Below are 20,954 nucleotides of genomic sequence, written 5' to 3' on the forward strand. Positions count from 1 at the left end.
GAGAGCATTTGCTTACATTCTTTGGGGGGAGATAGCTAATAGATCAGTGATAAAATAGGGTACGTCATAGTGTGTGCTGTGGAGAAAAACAATGCAGAAAATGGGGTTAGATGTGTTGAGGGAGGTGAATAAGTTGGTCTCTGAAAGCATAGTTATTGATAAGATAGTATTTGAAAGGAGTCCTGAAGTAGGTGAGGGAGCAAGCCATTTAGGGATCCAGGGGAAGAGAATCTAGGCATAGGGAACCACACCTGCCAAAACCCTGAGATGGGAACACACTTCTTGGGCTGAAGGAACAGACAGGAGCCCAGTGTGGCTGGGACTGTGGGGAGGGTAGCAGAGAGGAGTCCATAGAGGGAGTAGGGCCACTTTCTGTCATCCTTCGTGGCCATGATGAGGACTGGGCTCTGACTCTAGATGAGACGACAGCCATCAGAGGATTTGGGACAGAAAAGGCTGATCTGATTGAAAGGACTCTGGTCTTGGATTAAGGTGACATCTAGAAGACAGAAGTGGAGCCAGGAGACAGTTATGAGGCTGTTGTAGAATTCCAGGAGAGAGGAGATGGCGACTGGGACCAGGGTGATGTGAAGGTGTGAGAGGCAGTAGCTATAGATTAGATGATAGACACTCCTGAGACCTGGTCCTGACTGATCACTGCTCCCTGCTCTCTGTCAGTAAGCTCCATTTCAAGTCTCTCACTCTGACTAGCGCTTCCTGCTGCTGCTGCTGCTGCTAAGTCACTTCAGTCGTGTCCGACTCTGTGTGACCCCAATGACGGCAGCCCACCAGGCTCCGCCGTCCCTGGGATTCTTCCTACCTCGCCCGAACTCCCAACGCATTTTAAAAACCACATTCAGTTCAGTTCACTCACTCAGTCATGTCCGACTCTCCGCGACCCCATGAATCACAGCACGCCAGGCCTCCCTGTCCATCACCAACTCCCAGAGTTCACTCAAACTCATGTCCACAGAGTCGATGATGCCATCCAGCCGTCTCATTCTCGGTCGTCCCCTTCTCCTCCCGCCCCCAACCTTTCCCAGCATCAGAGTCTTTTCCAGTGAGTCAACTCGTCGCATGAGGTGGCCAAAGTATTGCAGTTTCAGCTTTACCATCAGTCCTTCCAATGAACACCCAGGATCGATCTCCCTTAGAATGGACTGGTTGGATTTCCTTGCGGTACAAGGGACTCTCAAGAGTCTTCTCCAACACCACAGTTCAAAAGCATCAATTCTTCAGCGATCAGCTTTCTTCACAGTCCAACTCTCACATCCATACATGACCACGGGAAAAACCATAGCCTTGACTAGATGGACCTTGGTTGGCAAAGTAATGTCTCTGCTTTTTAATATATTATCAAGGTTGGTCATAACTTTCCTTCCAAGGAGTAAGCATCTTTTAATTTCATGGCTGCTATCAGCATCCACAGTGATTTTGGAGCCCCAAAAAATAAAGTCTGACACTATTTCCACTGTTTTTCCATCTATGTCCCATGAAGTGACGGGACCAGATGCCATGATCTTTGTTTTCTGAATGTTGAGCTTCAAGCCAACCTTTTCACTCTCCTCTTTCACTTTCATCAAGAGGCTTTTGAGTTCCTCTTCACTTTCTGCCATAAGGGTGGTGTCATCTGCACATCTGAGATTATTGATATTTCTCCCAGCAATCTTGATTCCAGCTTGTGCTTCTTCCAGCCCAGCGTTCCTCATGATGTACTCTGCATATAAGTTAAATAAGCAAGGTGACAATATACAGCCTTGACACACTCCTTTTCCTATTTGGAACCAGTCTGTTGTTCCATGTACAGTTCTGACTGTTGCTTCCTGACCTGCATACAGGTTTCTCAAGAGGCAGGTCAGGTGGTCTGGGATTCCCATCTCTTTCAGAATGTTCCACAGTTTATTGTGATCCACACAGTCAAAGGCTTTGGCATAGTCAATGAAGCAGAAATAGATGTTTTTCTGGAACTCTCTTGCTTTTTCCATGATCCAGCGGATGTTGGCAATTTGATCTCTGGTGCCTCTGCCTTTCCTAAAACCTGCTTGAACATCTGGGAGTTCACGGTTCACATATTGCTGAAGCCTGTCTTGGAGAATTTTGAGCATGACTTTACTAGCGTGTGAGATGAGTGCAATTGTGCGGTAGTTTGAGCATTCTTTGGCATTGCCTTTCTTTGGGATTGGAATGTAGACTGACCTTTTCCAGTCCTGTGGCCACTGCTGAGTTTTCCAAATTTGCTGGCATATTGAGTGCAGCACTTTCACAGCATCATCTCTCAAGATTTGAAATAGCTCAACTGGAATTCCATCACCTCCACTAGCTTTGTTCGTAGTGATGCTTTCTAAGGCCTACTTGACTTCACATTCCAGGATGTCTGGCTCTAGGTAAAAACCACATTAGAAGCTACAATTTGTTGATCCTGTCACTTTTTCATCGTTTCTCCTGGCTTCATTTCCTTCCTTATTCAGCTGAGATTCCATGGTCCCATATACATTCCTTTCACAGACTCTTAAATTCTACCTCTGTCTTTTTTTTTGGCATGTTGTTAACCCAGCAAAACCACAGTCTCATTAATGGCAACTCTCATTGTCATTCCCTTTCTCTAGCTACCACCCTACTTCTTTGCTCCCCTAACAGCTGCACTCTTCAAGACCTGCCTGCACTGGTCGTTTGTACTTCCTCTCCTCTCATTCTTATTTAAACTCATGATGACTAGACATTGGTGTCCACTACTGCCTGAACCGCCACTGTGAAGGTTACCATGACTTCCAAGTTGGTAACCCCCGTGACCACTTCCCCGTCCTCATCTGATGTGATGCAGATGATCATGCCCTCCGTTTTTGAAGTTCTTTCTTCCTTTGGCTGCCAGGAGACCTGATTCCACTGGCTTTGTTCCTACTTCACTGGCCCAGCTTTCCCAGGCTCCTTTGCTGTTGCCTCTCATCTTTCTAACCTCTGTCAGAGTTCCTTAGGTCTCCTTTCTCTGGCTAAGCTTACACAGCTGATCTCTTTAAGGATCACAGTTTTAATTATCAGCCATATATTGATGACACCTACCATATAGCTCTATCCCCAACCCCTCCCTAGAATTCCTGACAAACATCAGGAACCTGCTCACTCTTTCCTTTTGAATGATATCTGAAGCTTTCTGTGTCCAAAACCAAAGTCCAGATACTTGACCCCCTAAATTATGCTCCTCCTGCATTTTCCCTTAGTAAAGGGCATTTCTAGACTTTTACTTGCTCAGGTCAATAATTTTGGAGTCATCCTTAACTCCTTTCTTTCTCTCATGCCTCAGATCCAATCGATAAACAAATCACGCCAGTTCATGCCTTTAAGAACTGGCCATTTCCTAGAACATATGCTAATGTGTCTAAATGATTACCATAATTTTATCTTTTGAAACTCATTTAGAGTTTTAGAAATAGCTGCAAGTCACAACAAGTTTTATGACTATGGTTTGTAATAAAATCTGTATAATTCACATTTCAGTCAAAAATTAAATATAAATATAAAACAGGAATGGCTTTCTTGAGTGATTTATAAATATCCCTGAAAGCCAATTCTAAAATAATAGTTTAATAAAAGTGAGGAGCAGCATCAGTGAAATGAATATATAACTTAACGAATTATCACTAACAAGGATGATATTTATTTAGTTTCATAGATTCAGGATTATTGTTTAAATTTATTACTATTCTTCATACCCATAATTTATAATAACACTTAATGAATAATACAAAGACTTATCTGTTGCTCTTTCATGTTGATGAGAGTATTGATTCTTGAGCCATACTGCTTGAGTTCAATACTGGATCTATCATTAGTTCAAAAGCTATGTTCTCATAGACAATTTCCTTAAATATTCTTTGCCTCAGCTTTCCTGTCTGTAAAATGGGGATAATAGTGCTTACCCCAGGATATCTTCCATGCATTCATGTACCTAACTGTTTAGGATAGTGTCTGGTACAGAGTAAGAGATAGGAATGGTGCTAGGAATAAAAGAATTATATGTCAGAGTTTTTGTTACCAGAAGCTCTCAGGGAACTTAGGGCTTAATAGAAAATCTGAAAGTTTTTGGAGATTGTTCAACACAACCATAAAAGAGCTATCTGAAGGCAATATTTATTAGTTATCTACAAAGTGAGAGAACTGGCCAATAAATGCCATAGACATTCAAATGAGAGAGAAACATTAGTTCTATTAACAACCATTTAAGATAATTTATAATGAAATTTTTCTGTTTTAAATGTTTGGTTTCAATTTTAATAAAACTGAGCTCTGTACTCATAAAACAGCAATTTTGACATCTGACTATGCAGAAACATAGGATTTTAATACAAACTGCTAATTGTAGAGCTTTGATTAGTTGCTGTAGGAAATATAGATACCTATTTTTGTGCATATAAGAAGCTACCATTTATATTCATACCACTACCCATTGAACTACCACAGTATTCATCAAGTTATTTTAAGTGTACATGTAGTCTAAATTTATTATAAGGAGTATCAATTGTATATCACTGTGGGCTTTTCTTCTTCTTGGCACAGTTATACATTTATTGAAGATACATATTTAGTCAACTGAATACCTACTCTGGGCAAGACATGGTCATCTGCTAAAAACATGCATGCATGTGTGCATTCTCAGTCGTGTCTGACTTCTTGCAACCCCATGGATTGTAGCCCATGAGGCTCCTCTGTTTATGGAATTTTCCAGGCAAGAACACTGGAGTGGGTTGCCATTTCCTACTTCAGGAGATTTTCCCACTCGGGGATGAAACCTGTGTCTCCTGCATTCGCAGGTGGATTCTTTACCACTGTGCCACATGGGAAGCCCTTGCTAAGAATCTATATCACCAAATAAAAATCCAAGATTGCTATAGTGATGTCATTGTTTATGCTTTTCAGATAGACATGCTCTCCTGAAATGGAATTAATTGCCATTAGTCCCAGAACTGTGAAGCTCTGTATTGAAGTGGATAAAGTATTTCAAAGTCTGTCCTCAGTAAAGGAGGGGAAAAAGAACTAAAACATTTTTCTCACTTTTCCCTTTAGTTGGCCCGCCACAACAAACTTTTACAGCAGATGCTCAAACCAGGATCCGATCCAGATGATGGAGATGAAGCCTTGAAGTATTATGCCAACCACACTGCACAGATCGAGGTAACCGTCAATGGGTCCAACCGTGGAAAGATATGTTTACTTTCTCTTTCAGACCGTTTTCATAATTGTTTCCTAGAACAATGACGTAGAATTGAGTGATGTAAACTGTGAAAGTATCAACAGATATACCAAAAGAGGAGATGTGAGGGGTGGTCTATAAGAAATCAATGTGCACATCTTTCAAAATTGTCTTTCTTTTTTGATCAGAACTGTATGTAAATTCTCTTTTGTAATTAATAAAGTTGTTTTTGTTTTCTTTTGGTCCTAGAAGATATTTTAGAGACAGGATTATTATAATAGATTCTATCTTTCAAGAAATTGTTTCTTTTTAAAAACTGTGGAAGGCTTATTAACGAAGAGCTCTCTGTATAAGAAAGTGTACAGAAGGGTGGGGAAAACGGAAGGCACTAGTAAAGTTTTCATATTGATAGCCTGGACTTGAAATGGTTTAACAGTTTCCATTTCAGTGTGCAGCAGTTGAGCCCTGCCCCATAAATGAGCCATTATTTAAGGGCTGGTGGCAGTTCAGGAGGTGTGGGTCAACATGCCCTTAATCATTATGTGTTGTGAGACCCATCTGGCTGTCATTTACTAGCTATGGTGTCATTTCGACACTGGTTGGCAGAGATGATCAGGCAGAAGTGAATAGAATAGTTGACGCCTGTCAAGGTAATTTACATTCATGCATTCATCCACTTCGGCAGATATTTTTTAGTTTTTAGCAGAGTGCACATTAGCATTACTGCTGTTAACTCTCAGGGTACGTAATCACTGTACCTTCTTGTTTACTGTTGCCAAACCTTTGCAGTAATGATCATTATTACCTTGCGTTACAAAGTGGTTCCCTTGCTCACATTTATGAACATTAATAGCTTTGGTGGGAGACTTGACCTAGTGCAACCCACGAGCTGGGGTTTTTGCACCACAGCAAAAACATTGCTCACTGTCTCAGGTGCTTAGGGGCTGAAAAACTGGCAAAGTTAGTAAGCCAGAGAAATTGATACAAATAGATCATCAAACCACCAAGATTCTATGGAAGGTCCCAGAGGCCAAATAACAAGGTAGTAATTAGAAGAGAATATCAGGAATAGATGGAATAGCAGGTGGGCCAGAGGTCGGGGTTGAATTAATACCTCTCTGTGAGAACTGGGAACTGCTGTTGGAGTTGGACTTTTGTGGGTTCTCAGCGGTGAGGAGAGATTTAGCTGTGAATACATCCATCCACATAGAGAATATCATTCTGTGTAGTAATTGTATAAACAAAGGCCAAGGATATTTAGAGAAAATAGTAGTTAACTGTGCCTGGGGTATTTCAGGGTAGATTTCACAAAGAAGGTTGTCATAAAATATATATGAAAAGATTGAGTAGAGGTTTCTTTCTACTAAAATTTGGGCGTGGAATTCCAGGTAGAATTGAATGAAGGGAAAGAGAAAGAACATAGGAAAGGGAACAATTCTTTTCAAAGATTATTCAAATTGCTATTTGGAGAAAGGACTGGAAAGGGGATGAGTCAAGGAAAGCAAGTAGATGAGATAGGAGATAGAAAAAAGAGAGATGGTGGTATTGAAGATGACAGATTGGAGGAAATAGAGATACTGTATATTATGTCACACACATATACACGTACACAGGCTTGATGCTTGACGTTGGATTCTGCATGTAAGGTGAGGGAAACACTGGGGAAAAGGAAAAGCCCTGGGCTTCTGGTTTGAATAAATGGACAGTGTTATGCACAAGTATCCTAACTTTGACAGTTAAAATGTTCTGGAAGGTTATTTGTTGATTCTTGGATAGATTGAATTTGAGGTCACTTGAGGAATGCATGAAGCTGGATATAGAAGTTAAGGGTTCAAAGGAATAATCTGGACTGATGATCTAAATTCTTCATGTTGACCAGCCTCATGCTCATTCAAAGACCAGCTTATATCACCTCCGCATTCATTCGTTTTATCCCACTACACTCCCACAGGCATTTTGATCATTCTGTTTTTTTAAGGTGTCATGTTGGAATACTGTTAGCTTCTTCTGGGTCACTGGCCCCCTCCTTGGGGCAGGGACTGCTCTTAATCACCCTTTTATTTCCAATACTGAACACTGTTCTTGAAGCATAGCCTCAGAATAATGAATATTGTTGAAAAGAATAGTTTGTCTTTATGTTATAGGCTCAAAGACCCTGGGAAATAGGAAGGACTTTATGGGTTACCTAGTCTGTTCACCAGTCCAAGGAGGAATTGCTTTGCAATGATCCTATTTCTGCTTTAAATTCTTCCTGTGATAGCCATCTCACTACTTCAGGAGGAAACATCTGATTTGGAATAGCTAATAATCGGAAAGTGATTTTTTGATAACACACACAATCCAGCCCACCTTCATGTTTGCCTACTGTTCAGAATGTTTGCTCCCCTGTCACCATGATAGCTTGGTTCAGGCATTTGAGGTGCCATCGTGACTACAAAATTGCAAGCCTTTATAGATTGGGGATCATGCTTTTTCACTTTGAATTTCCCAGGACTCCTCACCTAAGGCCTGAATAAGCATGTGTGGTATAAGTGTATTGAAAAAAGTATCCCTTTTTTGGCTTTTTGACGTTAACACGTCCCCATCTCTTTCAGTACTCCCTCCAGTCTGTCAGTGTCCCTTGTAAAATGTAACAACCAGGATCAAACATAACATGTCACAAAGGGGCTGAAAAGCTTGGCTTATAGTCATCAGGACATTATTTCTTAAATGCATCTGGAGATTTTTTTTTTTTAATGTTTGGCACTGTTGGAACCGGTAAACCATTTTTCCCCATGTAGTTGCTTACCGTACCAGATACTTCCAATTTTTATTTTGTATGATTGATTTTTTTAACCTATGTTCCAAGAATTTTTATATACCACTACAGATTTCTTCTTTGTTTTATGATAGTATTCTAGTATGTGTTTTGTATGTATAACATATCATTTAGGGTATTTTCAATTACAAGTAACAAAATACCAGGCTAACAGTTTTTAAACAATAAAAATATTTGATTTTCCCTCATAATGGGAAATCTGGAGGTACCAGTAGCTCTATAATTGATTCAGTGACGCAGGGATGTCTTCAAACACTGAGACCTTTTCCATATTTTCAGCTAAGTCTTTCTTATTATGTGGGTGCTGTCTCACCTCATGGTTGCAGAATGGCTGCCAGAATTTCAAGTAGCATTATCACCTGTTTTTCTAAGCAGGGAGAAAGAGGGTACTGGTGAAAAAGAGCTGTTGTGTTGTATATTTGATCTTTTGTTTGTCTCATGTGGCTTTCTGTCTTTTCTAGAAGGAAAGTCTCCCTTGAGAGCACCTCCAGCCCCAGGATATTTCTCCTTATGCCTCATTTTCCAGAAATAGGTCAAGTGCTCATCACCATACCAGTCAGTAGCACAGGGAGATAGAATGACCCTTTTAGCTTAGACTAATTTCCGATTAATTTTTCAGGGCTAGATAGAGTATATAAACATGAACCTCGACAGGTAGTCTGCATGAACCCTTGTGACACAGGGACTCTGTTTGAAATCATTTAACTTGTTTTTCCGTCTGAAGCTAAACTGTGATCAGGGCTTCCCAGGTGGCCTAGTGCACCTGCCAATGCAGGAGATGCAGGTTTGATCCCTGGTCTAGGAAGGTCCCCTAGAGAAGGAACTGGCAACCCACTCCTTTATTCTTGCTTGAGAACTCCATGGACAGAGTCCATGAGTCAGATATGACTCAGCAACTAAACAACAAACTGTTGCCAATACCAAATTAGAGAAGTTCAAAACAACAAATATTCACATCTGAGTGTATGCTTGAATGAATGTTACACTTAAAGATACTTTTGCCATTATCAGGAAAACATTTTAATGACATAAAACATTTTTCTCTGCCGAACGCAGGGCACATTATGTTGAAAATGTAATTTGTTCCCCAGTAGCCATTTTTAGGAAGAACAGGCTAAGAGCAGGATAAAAGTATAACAAGTGCTGTGCTTGAGGTTACATAGCCAGCCGCTTCCCAGTGAAGATCCTCTTAGTTCTCTGATGTTCTTCATGAAGAGAAAAATGGGTGGCAAGAGTTTATGGTTCATCGAGAAAGAATAAAGATTTTGGGTTTTGTTATTTACAGTGAAGTATAATACTTATGATACATTAGTCTGATTAACTTCTCTCATCTAAAGAGAATAATATACAAGACCATTTCAGATATTTCAAGTTGGCATATTTTTTCACAGCTGAATTCATAAAGTATCATTATTGAAGTCATGCTAAAAGCAGAAAGTAGTCTAAGATTCTCCAAAGCTTAAAACAAATGCAAATTAATGTTTTTCAGATTGTTCGGCATGACAGGACAATGGAACAAATAGTATTTCCTGTCCCCAATATATGTGAATACCTCACGCGAGAATCTAAGTGTCGCGTATTCAACACCACGGAGAGGGATGAACAGGGAAGTAAAGTGAATGACTTTTTCCAACAAACTGAAGATCTCTACAATGAGATGAAGTGGCAGAAGAAAATCAGGAGTAAGTACAGTGAACTGAAATGATCTGAGCATAATGAAAATATTTGAGCATAATGATAGATACACCAGGACTTTGGGATACATGACAGTGTTCGTTTCAATTGGCTCTTAATTTCTTGCCGTCTGATGTTACTGAAATCACTTATAAGCTTAAGCATGTAAGCTCTGTCTACAGTTGGAGCCAAGACACCTGTGGCTTAAGGAACATAGAAGGTTCTGACTAATTAGATCGTCTTTTAGTACTGATCCTAAAGTTTTACAAATATTATGACATCCAAGATTGCAGCTGTGGGTTTCAGCTGTGGAGCAGCTGCAGGTTTGAAGTCCATGAATAGGCCTTGACCAGCCTTAACAATCAGTGAATGGAGCGGAGAGACCCTGGCATAGGCACGCCTGTCCTCTTGTATCTGTGATCTATGATCAGGTAGACTGTTTAGTGTTTTTTCAGAAACTCATTCCTTTTTTCACCATATCTGAATCTTGCCAAGTCGAAGTAAAAATTGTGTGCCACTTGTTTTCAAATCGGGCAAGGTTATAATGTGACACTTAAAAAGTTACCATCTTACAGTTCCCGTTAGTTATTTCTCAGGTTTAAACCTATTTGGAAATATTATGTAACAACCAAAACCGGAAAACAGTCTGAAAAAGAATAGATACGTGTGTATGAATAACTGAATCACTTGGCTGTACACCTGAAATCAACACAAACTTGTTAATCAACTACACTCCAATAAGTTTTTAAAAAAATTTTAATAAGACCACAAAAGGATTAAAACTTTTTCAATTTTAAAATAAACTTTACTTTCCCAGATGAGAAATATCATGTGTTTTTAATAAAAATTGTTGGGGGAAAACTTTTGATTGGGTCTTTTCTGACTATTGGAGAGATTTTCCAGACAACAGGCATATGTTCTCAATACTTCTGTTCAACAGTGTTGCATCATTTTAGTTTCCTGGGAACTTCAGTGACTATGGTTTATGAATTTGTTTGAGCTTGAGACATAACATCTTCAATAAAGATTGTAGCATGCGTTGTCAGACTTTCTTAGCAGGATATTTGAAAGAAATAAAGAAATTACTCTCCCTTAGCATTTTCTTATGAAGAACCTTATAGAATTCAGGGAAACTTAGGTATTCAGAGTATATAACAGAAACTCAGTTTGAAAATCATTCATTTTATTCCTGACAAAAAGTACATAATGAGCTAGTGCTTGTGGGGTCTGTGTTTTTGAGATAAATATTTTGTCATTTGTCAAAAAAAAAAACAATATAATTTCCAATATACAGTTTACTTTTAAAATTTGGAAGTAGCTTATGATGAGGTTTTAGACAGAATCTTAATTCATTTGACGGATTTGTTGTTACAAATGTATGTATCAACATCTTCTAATTTTGTCTTAATGTTCTGCTTTTTAAAATGAGGACTCCTAATTCAGGAACAATGAAAATACAAATGCTTACAATTTATGACACATTAGTCAACTAAATGCCGTAGCTAATCATAGGCTACTCCAGTGTTGGAATGCTCTATTGCAAGAGAAAGAAAACAAGATGTACTGAAGGGAAGTGTAGTTTATAAGTAAGCAGCAGACTTGAGATTGGAATTCAGAGAACATACTTTGAAAAGCTTAAAATTTCTTTTTGAAAATTGAGATAGCTTTTCCCCTCAATTGACTCTTTATATTTTAAATCTAATGTTAAACTATTAAGAGTTAGACAGTGGACAAGACCTGAATATGTTGTGTGACAAACGTGTATGCATGACGTGTCTGTTCAGTCTTTTAGGAGAGGTGAAAGAAACTGAGTTTTGGCTTATGTAAATTTTATTCGGTAGATGCATCTATCAATTCATTTCTGGTGACAGATACAGAATCCCATTTCTGAAAATATTCAGCAAAACCTCTCCCACTTATTGGTAGTTTTTGTTGTATCTTTCACTTACTTTTGCTGTTGAAAACCCAACAGCTTCTTGGGAAACATAAAGGTTTAACACTTAGGTAATATAAATCACTAGTTCCCAGTAAGCAGTGCTGTGCCGTCCTATTAAGTTTCAGAGTTTCAGGTAACTGTGACTGTAATTTGAAACTTTCACCAGAGATACATCTGTGCAAAGGGTGGGGGTTTTATTTTACTTTAGGACAGGGGAGTGAGACCAATTAATTGTTAGTAATAAATTACACAGCGTTGTATACCATCCCATTAAAAGGGGCCCCAGGTGACTGCTAAACTGCCTTCCCCCAACCTAGGGATATATTAAAGAGAATTAACCAGAGTCATCTTTTCTGACCAGATTTATCAGTTGCAGAATTACTCACCCTTGTACAATGGCTTAGGTGTAAACTGGCTAAAGAAAAGAAGGAATCAAATGGAAAACTCCTTTATGGTATTGATGATAAAAATAAGTTGCCTTTAATGTTTGTTTACATATGCTTTTATAGTAGTTTGCAAAAATGCATTTAGGAAGATGTTATTTCAGTAGGGCTCTGGTATTGAAATCAAAATTCATTTTCTGTTCTGTCCCACCGTGTCTTTCTCACCAGGTAATCCTGCCCTGTTCTGGTTCTCAAGGCATATTTCTCTTTGGGGGAGCATCTCCTTCAACCTGGCTGTGTTCATCAACTTAGCTGTGGCTCTCTTCTACCCATTTGGGGATGATGGAGATGAAGGCAAGTGCTTGTCTGTCTTTAAATGATAAGTATCTTAGAGTCTGAAAACAAAACTTCTGATGCATGCCTTAACTATTTAGACCTTACAACAATTTCACTCTTGTTAAATAGCTTTTCTTTATTCACTGGAAACAGAATGATCGTAAGTAGAATAGGCAGAAAATGATGGTCAATATAAATATTTTTCAAGAAGTTCAAATACAGAAGAACTAGAAGAGCTATATTGATAAATAAGGCAAGAAAAAATATTTCTACCTTATTTTGTGAGCAAAAGCATTTTATGTATCATCTCAATCATATAAATACATGGGAAAGTGAAAGATGTATGCCAAAATGTTGATTGTGGTTATCTTAAGTAGTAGAATCTCTATTTTACTCTCTTTTATTTGCTTCCAGTATTGTCAAAGGATTCTACAGTGAGCATGCAGGTAATTTGAAAAATAATTTTAAATGTACAGCATAAGGCAGATTATAATAATGCAGCACAAAGGATATTGACCATGAAGTTAATGTTATCAAACTGCTGATACATGAGGTTTTGCGAAGGTAAAGACAAGAAAAATTATCCCATATTAAGTGAAATGGAAAATAATAGGAGAGATACACTAAAGGCTGTGGAAATTAAGTTTTCTTTAAATCTGGCAAAAGAACATGGGAGAGTATGTCACAGTCTGTATCCTGATTGGGATACAATCAGGTAGATAACTTTGGAATGGGCATTGAAAGAATGGCTCAGAGGACAGGATGAGAGATACCAGCAAATAATAACCACAAGATGCTTTTGTACCTCATCAGTTTATAGGATTATGTGTGAATTTATTGAGATGTTGTAGGTAAAGCATTAAGAATAGCAACTAGTAATCATATGATACCAAAACATAAAACTTGAATTTGACACTCATCTTCAACTATTTACATAGCACTTACATTTTATCTGGGCTTCCCTGGTGGCTCAGACAGTAAAGAATCTGCTTGCAATGCAGGAAACACAGGTTCAATTGGGGTTGGGAGATTCCATGGAGAAGGAAATGGCAACCCACTCCAGTATTCTTGCCTGGAGAATTTCATGGACAGAGGAGCCTGGTGGCCTGTAGTCCATGGGGTCACAAAGAGTCAGACACAACTGAGCGATTAACACTACTACCACTAATCATTTGATAAAGCTTAGTTGTTGTTGTTACAAGGTGAATATTAGTACTACAAAGGGAAGCTCAGTGGAAATGAGGGTATGAGAAGAGCAAGAGGTATTTAAACCTATTTCAGATGTGAGTAGGAGGGGGAGTAAGCAGGAAGGGAAATGGGAGTGCAGAAGTAATTTGCTATTTCTAAGGTCTGTTACCGGAGAAGGCAATGGCAAGCCACTCCAGTACTCTTGCCTAGAAAATCCCATGGATAGAGGAGCCTGGTAGGCTGCAGTCCATGGGGTCGCTAAGGGTCGGACATGACTGAGCGACTTCACTTTCACTTTTCACTTTCACACATTGGAGAAGGAAATGGCAGCCCACTCCAGTGTTCTTGCCTGGAGAATCCCAGGGATGGGGGAGCCTGGTGGGCTTCTGTCTATGGGGTCACACAGAGTCGGACACGACTGAAGTGACTTAGCAGCAGCAGCAGCAGCAAGGTCTGTTACAGATGGCAGATAGCAAAGTTCTAGCCTTTGGGTATAATCTTAGTAGTTATAGAAAGGTTTGATTTTTTTTTAGAAGGTACGCCAGTGCCAATAAAAGAATATTTGACAAAGGAGTAGATGTGGGAGTTAAATAGCAATGAAAACATAGCAAATATTTGGGCGTCCATTGTGGGGAAGTTGCAAATACAGCAGGAAGTGGAAACAGCTCTCTTCACTGTGTTTAGTCTTATTTAGTGATGATAGCCCTCTTGGCACAAAAGAACATAACTTTCGTAAGGAGAGAAGTCCCAGCCTGAAATGATAAATTAGTATCATCTGCACATGGAATGCTAACTAGATTGTAGCATCCGGTAAATAGAGCATAAAGTCTTAGATATAGAAGCAGTTCTGGAAATTATCTAATATCAAATCATCACTGACACATAAAGAGACGGAAGCCCAGAGAAGAGTGGCAGATCTAAGACTAGACAGTTAAAGCATTTGTTTGTAATCTCAGACTTTTTTTGCAGGATGATTAGGCTGCAGTCCATGGGGTCACTAAGAGTCGGACACAACTGAGAGACTTTCACTTTTCGCTTTCATGCATTGGAGAAGGAAATGGCAACCCACTCCAGTGTTCTTGCCTGGTGAATCTCAGGGATGGTGGAGCCTGGTGGCTGCCATCTGTGGGGTCACACAGAGTTGGACACGACTGAAGCGACTTAGCTTAGGTTAGAAGCATGTCAATAACAGGTTCCCCTTTATACAGGGGTATCACCTTCCCTAAGTTCTGTTCCATGATATACCTTACAAGACCACCAGAGCCAAAGTATATAGCCTGTGCTGCCACCTATTATATGTTAAGTATGCTGGTGATGGGCACGGGTACCACTCTGAAAATCTACTCTTTACTCATTCAGGAGAAAGTAAAGCACCCGATACATGTTTTCATACTTGCCTGACTAATAACAGTTGTAATAGTATTGCTATTGATGATAATAGCAACTGTTATTGTTTACCGTTTAGATTGGATCAGGCAAAGTGCTAAGCACGTCGCATGCATAATTCCGTGTAATCTTCCTGACAATTCTATAAGGTAAGTACTTCATCCTTCTGGATGAAGAACTTGAGGCTTTGGAAGATTTGACCAGTAATTCGGGAGTCTGGAAATACATACTTTTTAATAAGTTTCCCGAGGTGTTACTAATATGACTGGTCCTTGAACAAGAACTTGAAACCACATATATGGTAAAACTGGGAATGAAGCTCCAGCCTCAGAAAGAAATAAGACCAACAAAAACAAGGCAGGAAGACAAGGTGTGTCCTCATCAGGCGCAGGTGTGCACTTTACTCTTCAGATAGGACTGAATAGAGGTGAACAGCAGTAGCCAAGGTGGAGACTCACTCATATGTATCTGGGTATGGGTATGGCAATGAAGGGGAAGGGAAAGCATGAGCTGCCATTTTGTCAGTATGGAACCTCAAGGTTCTATTTGGATAATCTGATTACAGTTCTAGATGAGTTATTTAATTATAGCTCCATGAATAAGGTTACAGTTTTGATCAGGATTAGCTGAGCCTCTCGGTGAAGGCAATGGCAACTTACTTCAGTACTCTTGCCTGGAGAATCCCATGGACGGAGGAGCGTCGTAGGCTACAGTCCATGGGGTCACTAAGAGTCGGACACGACTGAGCAACTTCATTTTCACTTTTCACTTTCATGCATTGGAAAAGGAAATGGCAGCCCACTCCAGTGTTCTCGCCTGGAGAATCCCAGGGACAGAGGAGCCTGTTGGGCTGCTGTCTATGGGGTCGCACAGAGTTGGACACGACTGACGTGACTTAGCAGCAGCAGCAGAAGCTGAGCCTCTAACCTTCAGTTACATGCTATGCATAGCTGGGAAGGCTGAGAAAGCAAAGTTAAGACTGATTACTCTACTTGGCCATCAGAACTGGCTAGAGAAGGTAAATTCTGTGCTGGACATGCAAGTCTCTAAGGCTGGATTTTGTCAGGCATAGACTGGATGACTCCTTGGCTGGGATGCTTTGAGATGATTTAAAGATGAATTAGTTGATCATTAAGATTCCTTCCAAAAAGTTCTACAAAAAATGATGGGAATGTGTCAAAGAACACAGGATTCAACTTGAAAGGTCTCCCAGTGGCCAAGTCTGTGGAAATTTTGAGATAAAAATAGTTACAGTAATACATAATAACCCGCAGAATAAAATAAGAATCCAGGAATCCATATTGGTAGAAGAGAAAGCTCTTCCTTACAATGGTATTCCTGTTAATCAGTGTAGAAGGAGTAATAGAAATAGTATGTTGCTATTTGGCAAATACCATATACTTTGCCTGGAGAATCCCAGGGATGGCGGAGCCTGGTGGGCTGCCGTCTATGGGGTCGCACAGAGTCGGACACGACTGAAGCGACTTAGCAGCAGCAGCAGCAGCAGTAATAATCATCAATGGATTCTAAAATTAATAGAGAAGTGTTAGATGAGAAAGTATAATGAGAAACAGGATATTGATGTAGTCAAAGTATTTCCCCATAATATACTTATTATGAAAGAGAGTGACTTTAAAGTGGAGAAATCACTTTAATTATGTGATCAATGTTAATGTCACCAGTGAAGAGACACAGCAACATCAGGTGCCTCTTGACATGATGTGCTAATAATGATATGGCATCTTTTGACAAAAATGCATAAAGTGAGGAAATTTCAGACAAATCCAGAATGAGAAATATTCTACAAACTAATTGGCCGGTACTCTTGAAGCTTGTGAAGTCAAAAGAGTGCTGAGGAATTAAAAGAAACTGAGACATGACAGCTAAATGTGATGTGTGATCCCGGTTCAGAAAAGAAGACATTATTTGTGCAGTTAATGAACTTTGAATAAAGGTCTGTAGATTACAGTGGTGGTTGTTCAGTCACTAAGTGTCCAGCTCTTTGCAACTGAATGGTCTGCAGCACGCCAGGCTCCTCTCTCCTCCACTATCTCCTGGAATTTATTCAAATTCATGTCCATAGAGTCAGTGATGGTATCTAACCATCCCATCCTCTGCTGTCCCCTTCTCCTGTTGTTTTCAATCTTTTCCACCCTCGGGGTCTTTTCTGTGAGTCAGCTCTTCAGATCAAGTAGCCCAAGTATTAGAGCTTCAGCTTCAGCATCAGTCCTTCCAATGAATATTCAGGGTTGATTTCCTTTAGGATTGACTGGTTTGATCTCCTTGCAGTCCAGGGACTCTCAACAGTCTTCTCCAGCACCACAGTTTGAAAGCATCAGTTCTGTGGTGCTCAGCCTTCTTTATGGTCCAGCTCTATTAATGTAATATATCATATTAATTTCCAGACATTGATCATTGTTGTGTGATTATGTAAGGTGTTGATATTTGGAGAAGCCAGGTAAAGAGTCAATGAGAATTTTGTATTATATTTGCAACTGTAACATTAGTCAGAAAGAGTTCTAAAATAAAAAGTTAAAAAAGAAAAAATAAGTAAATATGAGGATTTCATCCAGCTCTTGGGTTCCTGGATACTGGGTAGAAGTTGATCACAAATCACCTGGTGAATCCTGAGCCAGAAAAAAAGACCTGTGGTCCAAATGGGCCACCTTTTCCAACCCCAGATCCTAATACAAGCTGCTCCGGGGTCACTTTGGCTAATGTGTCAGGTGAGGACAGAGAGGCTGGCAGCGGGGGGAATGGGCTGTGTATGGGTGTTTTCCAGCTTAAACACACAGTGAGCTTGTGGGAATCACTTGTGTCCAGATATCTGGCTCACGCTTAGGTTATAATATTAACTGAGAGAACAGTGTCTGCCTTCAATCAGGGTAGTAGTGTACGATAATAAAAGGGAGATACTTAGTGGAAGGTGATTCTCAGAGTACCAGCTTGTAAGACGTTCACCATCCCAACCCCTACTGCAAATAATCTCCTTCCGTAGTCAGGCTTTGCAGAGCTTTCTTTGAATTCCTTCAAGAATCTAGGGCCTATGGGTGTGGCTATAGATTTTGGTGTGGGTTTCCTTGTTTGGCTGATCAGTTTATATGCTTAACATGTGCTTCTCTAAAAATGAAACTTGTGCCAAAGTTAGGGAATGAGGTCATGCTGGTTGTGGCTGAAGCCACAGCTATCGATGCTAGGGAATCCCCGAAATGTCCACTCAGAAGTTGAGCATTACCATGCCAACCATCCCTGCCCAGTTTGGCAAAGGCAGAGAAGTTAGCAGAGAATTGTGCCTTCTTATATCCATTTAGCATGTGATTTTTTAGAAATACTGTGTTCAAATTTGGGATGGCATTCTTTTTCCCTCAAGTGCTTTGTGTTAAAGGAAATAAATCTTCAAGGTGATTTTAATTCATTCACCTTAATAGCAACCACTGATAGAGTGTGGCTGAATGCCAGACACTGTGCTCGACCCTAGAAGTACAAACACTGAGAAAACTGCCCTTTTCCTCAAGGAGCTTATAGTCTAGTTAAAGAATGAAGAAAGGGGTGAGACACGATAGTAAAGAAACCCATAGATTTATCCAATTTGCGTTAGCCAAATTGAGAAGGGAGAAACAGGAAGTTCTTATAATTCTCCGCTGGAGGCAGAGGAGTGGAGAGAGGGGAGTAAGATGCAGCATGTTTTATGTTAGCGGTCCCCAACCTTTTGTGCTTCCCTGGTGCCTCGGGGCTAAGGAATCTTCCTGCAATGCAGGAGAAATAGTTTGATTCCCAAGTTGGGAAGATTCCCTGAGGAAGGCATGGCAACCCACTCCAGTATTCCTGCCTGGAGAATCCCATGGACAGAGGAACCTAGTGGGCTACAGTCCTTGGGGTTGCAAAGAGTTGGACATGACTGAAGCGACTTAGCATGCACACACAACCTTTATGGCACCAGGGACCAGTTTTATAGAAGACAATTTTTCCCTTGACCATGGGATGTGAGCTATGGAAAGTGGCTGTAAATACAGATGAAGCTTCACTCACTCGGTACTGATTTGTGGCCCAGGGGTTGGGAACCCCTGCTAAAAGTAAACTTAAAACAAGTCAGTGTGAAGTAGATAGGAGAGTAGAATTGAAGTCTCCAGTGTTTCTATTTGAATTTTCTTTTATTATGGACAAGTGTCATACTCTAATATTTTTACATGTATAGAGTGAATTCTTAAATTTTTTTCTATTATAAAGTAATACATGATCATTATAGAAAATTAATACAAATATCAAGAAGACAGTCCCCTCTTTCTACCCTTAATGGATAAAAAATGGCTTTGACAGTCTACTGTCTTCAATAGTTTGTCAGAGGATTTCAGTTTATTTTTCTAGTTGAAGATCAAATCTTCAGCTAAAAACCAATGTGATCATTCTTACAAAATATAATTACAAATTGTTGTCAATTGACAATAGTGTAAATAGCCATTTAAGTAACTTTTAAATTTATTTACTCTTCACAAATACATATTTAACATTAAACTATGTGCAAGGTACTGAGATAGACACTGTTTGAGTTCTCTCTACAAAGGGAAATGTCCAGTCTTAAGTTCATGGTTATAATTTCTTATTGGATCAAGAGGAAATCTCAGCAAGCCAGATACTGTCTGAGGAAGGGTGGCCAAGTTGTGGTTAGCTTATCAGGCATTAGTGACAATGCACAGTGTGACTAGCAGTGCCAAAGTTGAGACTTTTAAAATAACAATGTCACACCAAGACATTGCTTATGAATTATACCAAAGAATCTAGTGACTGGATGAGAGTTAAGTGTGCAGAGATGTTGGCAGTTTTACTAAACTTAAGAGTGAAGCTCCACAACTTGGGGAATTTATACCTAGAGATTGACTTACTCAAAACGAGCTCACAGATTATGTTTCTATTTATAGTCAACAAATAATTGGTGCTTCCCAGGTGGCACTAGTGGTAAAGAACCTGCCTACCAATGCAGGAGATGTAAGAGACTTGGGTTCGATCCCTGGGTCAGGAAGATCCCCCAGAGGAGGGAAAGGCTACCCGCTTCAGTATTCTTGTCTGGAGAATTCCATGGACAGAGGAGCCTGGTGGGTCCATAGGGTTGCAAAGGGTCGGACACAACTAAGCAACTAACACTTTTACTTTCACATATATATACATACACTTGTGTGTTTTAACAGTGAAAGTTTAAGTGTGTTTCATTAAAGAATGGATATTTTACATTCTGAATCTATAACTTAAAAACACTTTTTAAACTTTATTTTTTTATTTTTGGCCGTTCTGGGTCTCCATTGCTGCTTTCAGTCTTTCTCTAGTTGTGGCGAGCAGGGGCTGCTCTTCATTGCAGTGAGAGAGCTTCTCATTGTGGTGGCTTCTGTTTTTGCAGAGCACACAGGTTGCAAAGAGTCCTTCAGTAGTTGCAGCACTTTGACTCCCAGACTCTAAAGCACAGACTCAATAGTTGTGGCGCAAGAGCTTAGTAGCTCAGAGGCATGTGGGATCTTCCTGAATCAGGAATTGAACCCATGTCTTCTGCATTGGCAGGCAGATTCTTTACCCCTAAGCCACCATAAGAACTTGATAATAATTCAACAGGAAAAGATATAAGTTCAGTGCCTGATTCCAAATGACTTACCTGAACTAGTTAGAAAATCTTACTAATGGAAAACTAGTGGAAAATCCCTGTTTTGTCATCTTCCCTCTCACTTCATCAGCCTAAATAGACATGTTTGAGGTCTAATCAGCCTAAGAGTGTTCCCCCTTAATTTACTCCTGCAAATATAGCATCACGTGACCTTCAGAGGGGGATTCCTTGAATACACGTCAGTGCAAACATCAATAAATTGTCCTTTTTTAAAAAGGAAATGTATCTATAAACCCCTTCTGGGGCCATTTCTGAAGAAACTTTTGTTGCAATGGAGTTTAGTTTTGGAATATTTGGAGCTTTTGTTTTCTGATGAAGTAAATAGCTGAACATTATTTTTTAGAAGTTGAGAAATACACACATTATACCTATGTATTCATACACATAAACACACTTGTGTG

General features: G+C 39.7%; 1 protein-coding gene across 5 annotated transcripts in view; it reads left to right on the forward strand.

Moving 5' to 3' along the window:
* Nucleotides 1-20,954, forward strand: part of ITPR2 (inositol 1,4,5-trisphosphate receptor type 2) — a 639,393-nt gene that overhangs the window by 497,820 nt on the left and 120,619 nt on the right. For all 5 annotated transcript variants that reach the window (XM_055395002.2, XM_055395004.2, XM_088837263.1 and 2 more), the window contains 3 exons: nucleotides 5,059-5,166; nucleotides 9,493-9,685; nucleotides 12,225-12,350. In XM_055395002.2, coding sequence (XP_055250977.1) covers nucleotides 5,059-5,166; nucleotides 9,493-9,685; nucleotides 12,225-12,350 — 427 coding nt within the window. The remainder of the gene's footprint in view (nucleotides 1-5,058; nucleotides 5,167-9,492; nucleotides 9,686-12,224; nucleotides 12,351-20,954) is intronic.

Source organism: Moschus berezovskii, chromosome 6, assembly GCF_049115385.1.
Source record: "Moschus berezovskii isolate FMDL1 chromosome 6, NW_MosBer_1.0, whole genome shotgun sequence".
Classification (NCBI taxonomy): domain Eukaryota; kingdom Metazoa; phylum Chordata; class Mammalia; order Artiodactyla; family Moschidae; genus Moschus; species Moschus berezovskii.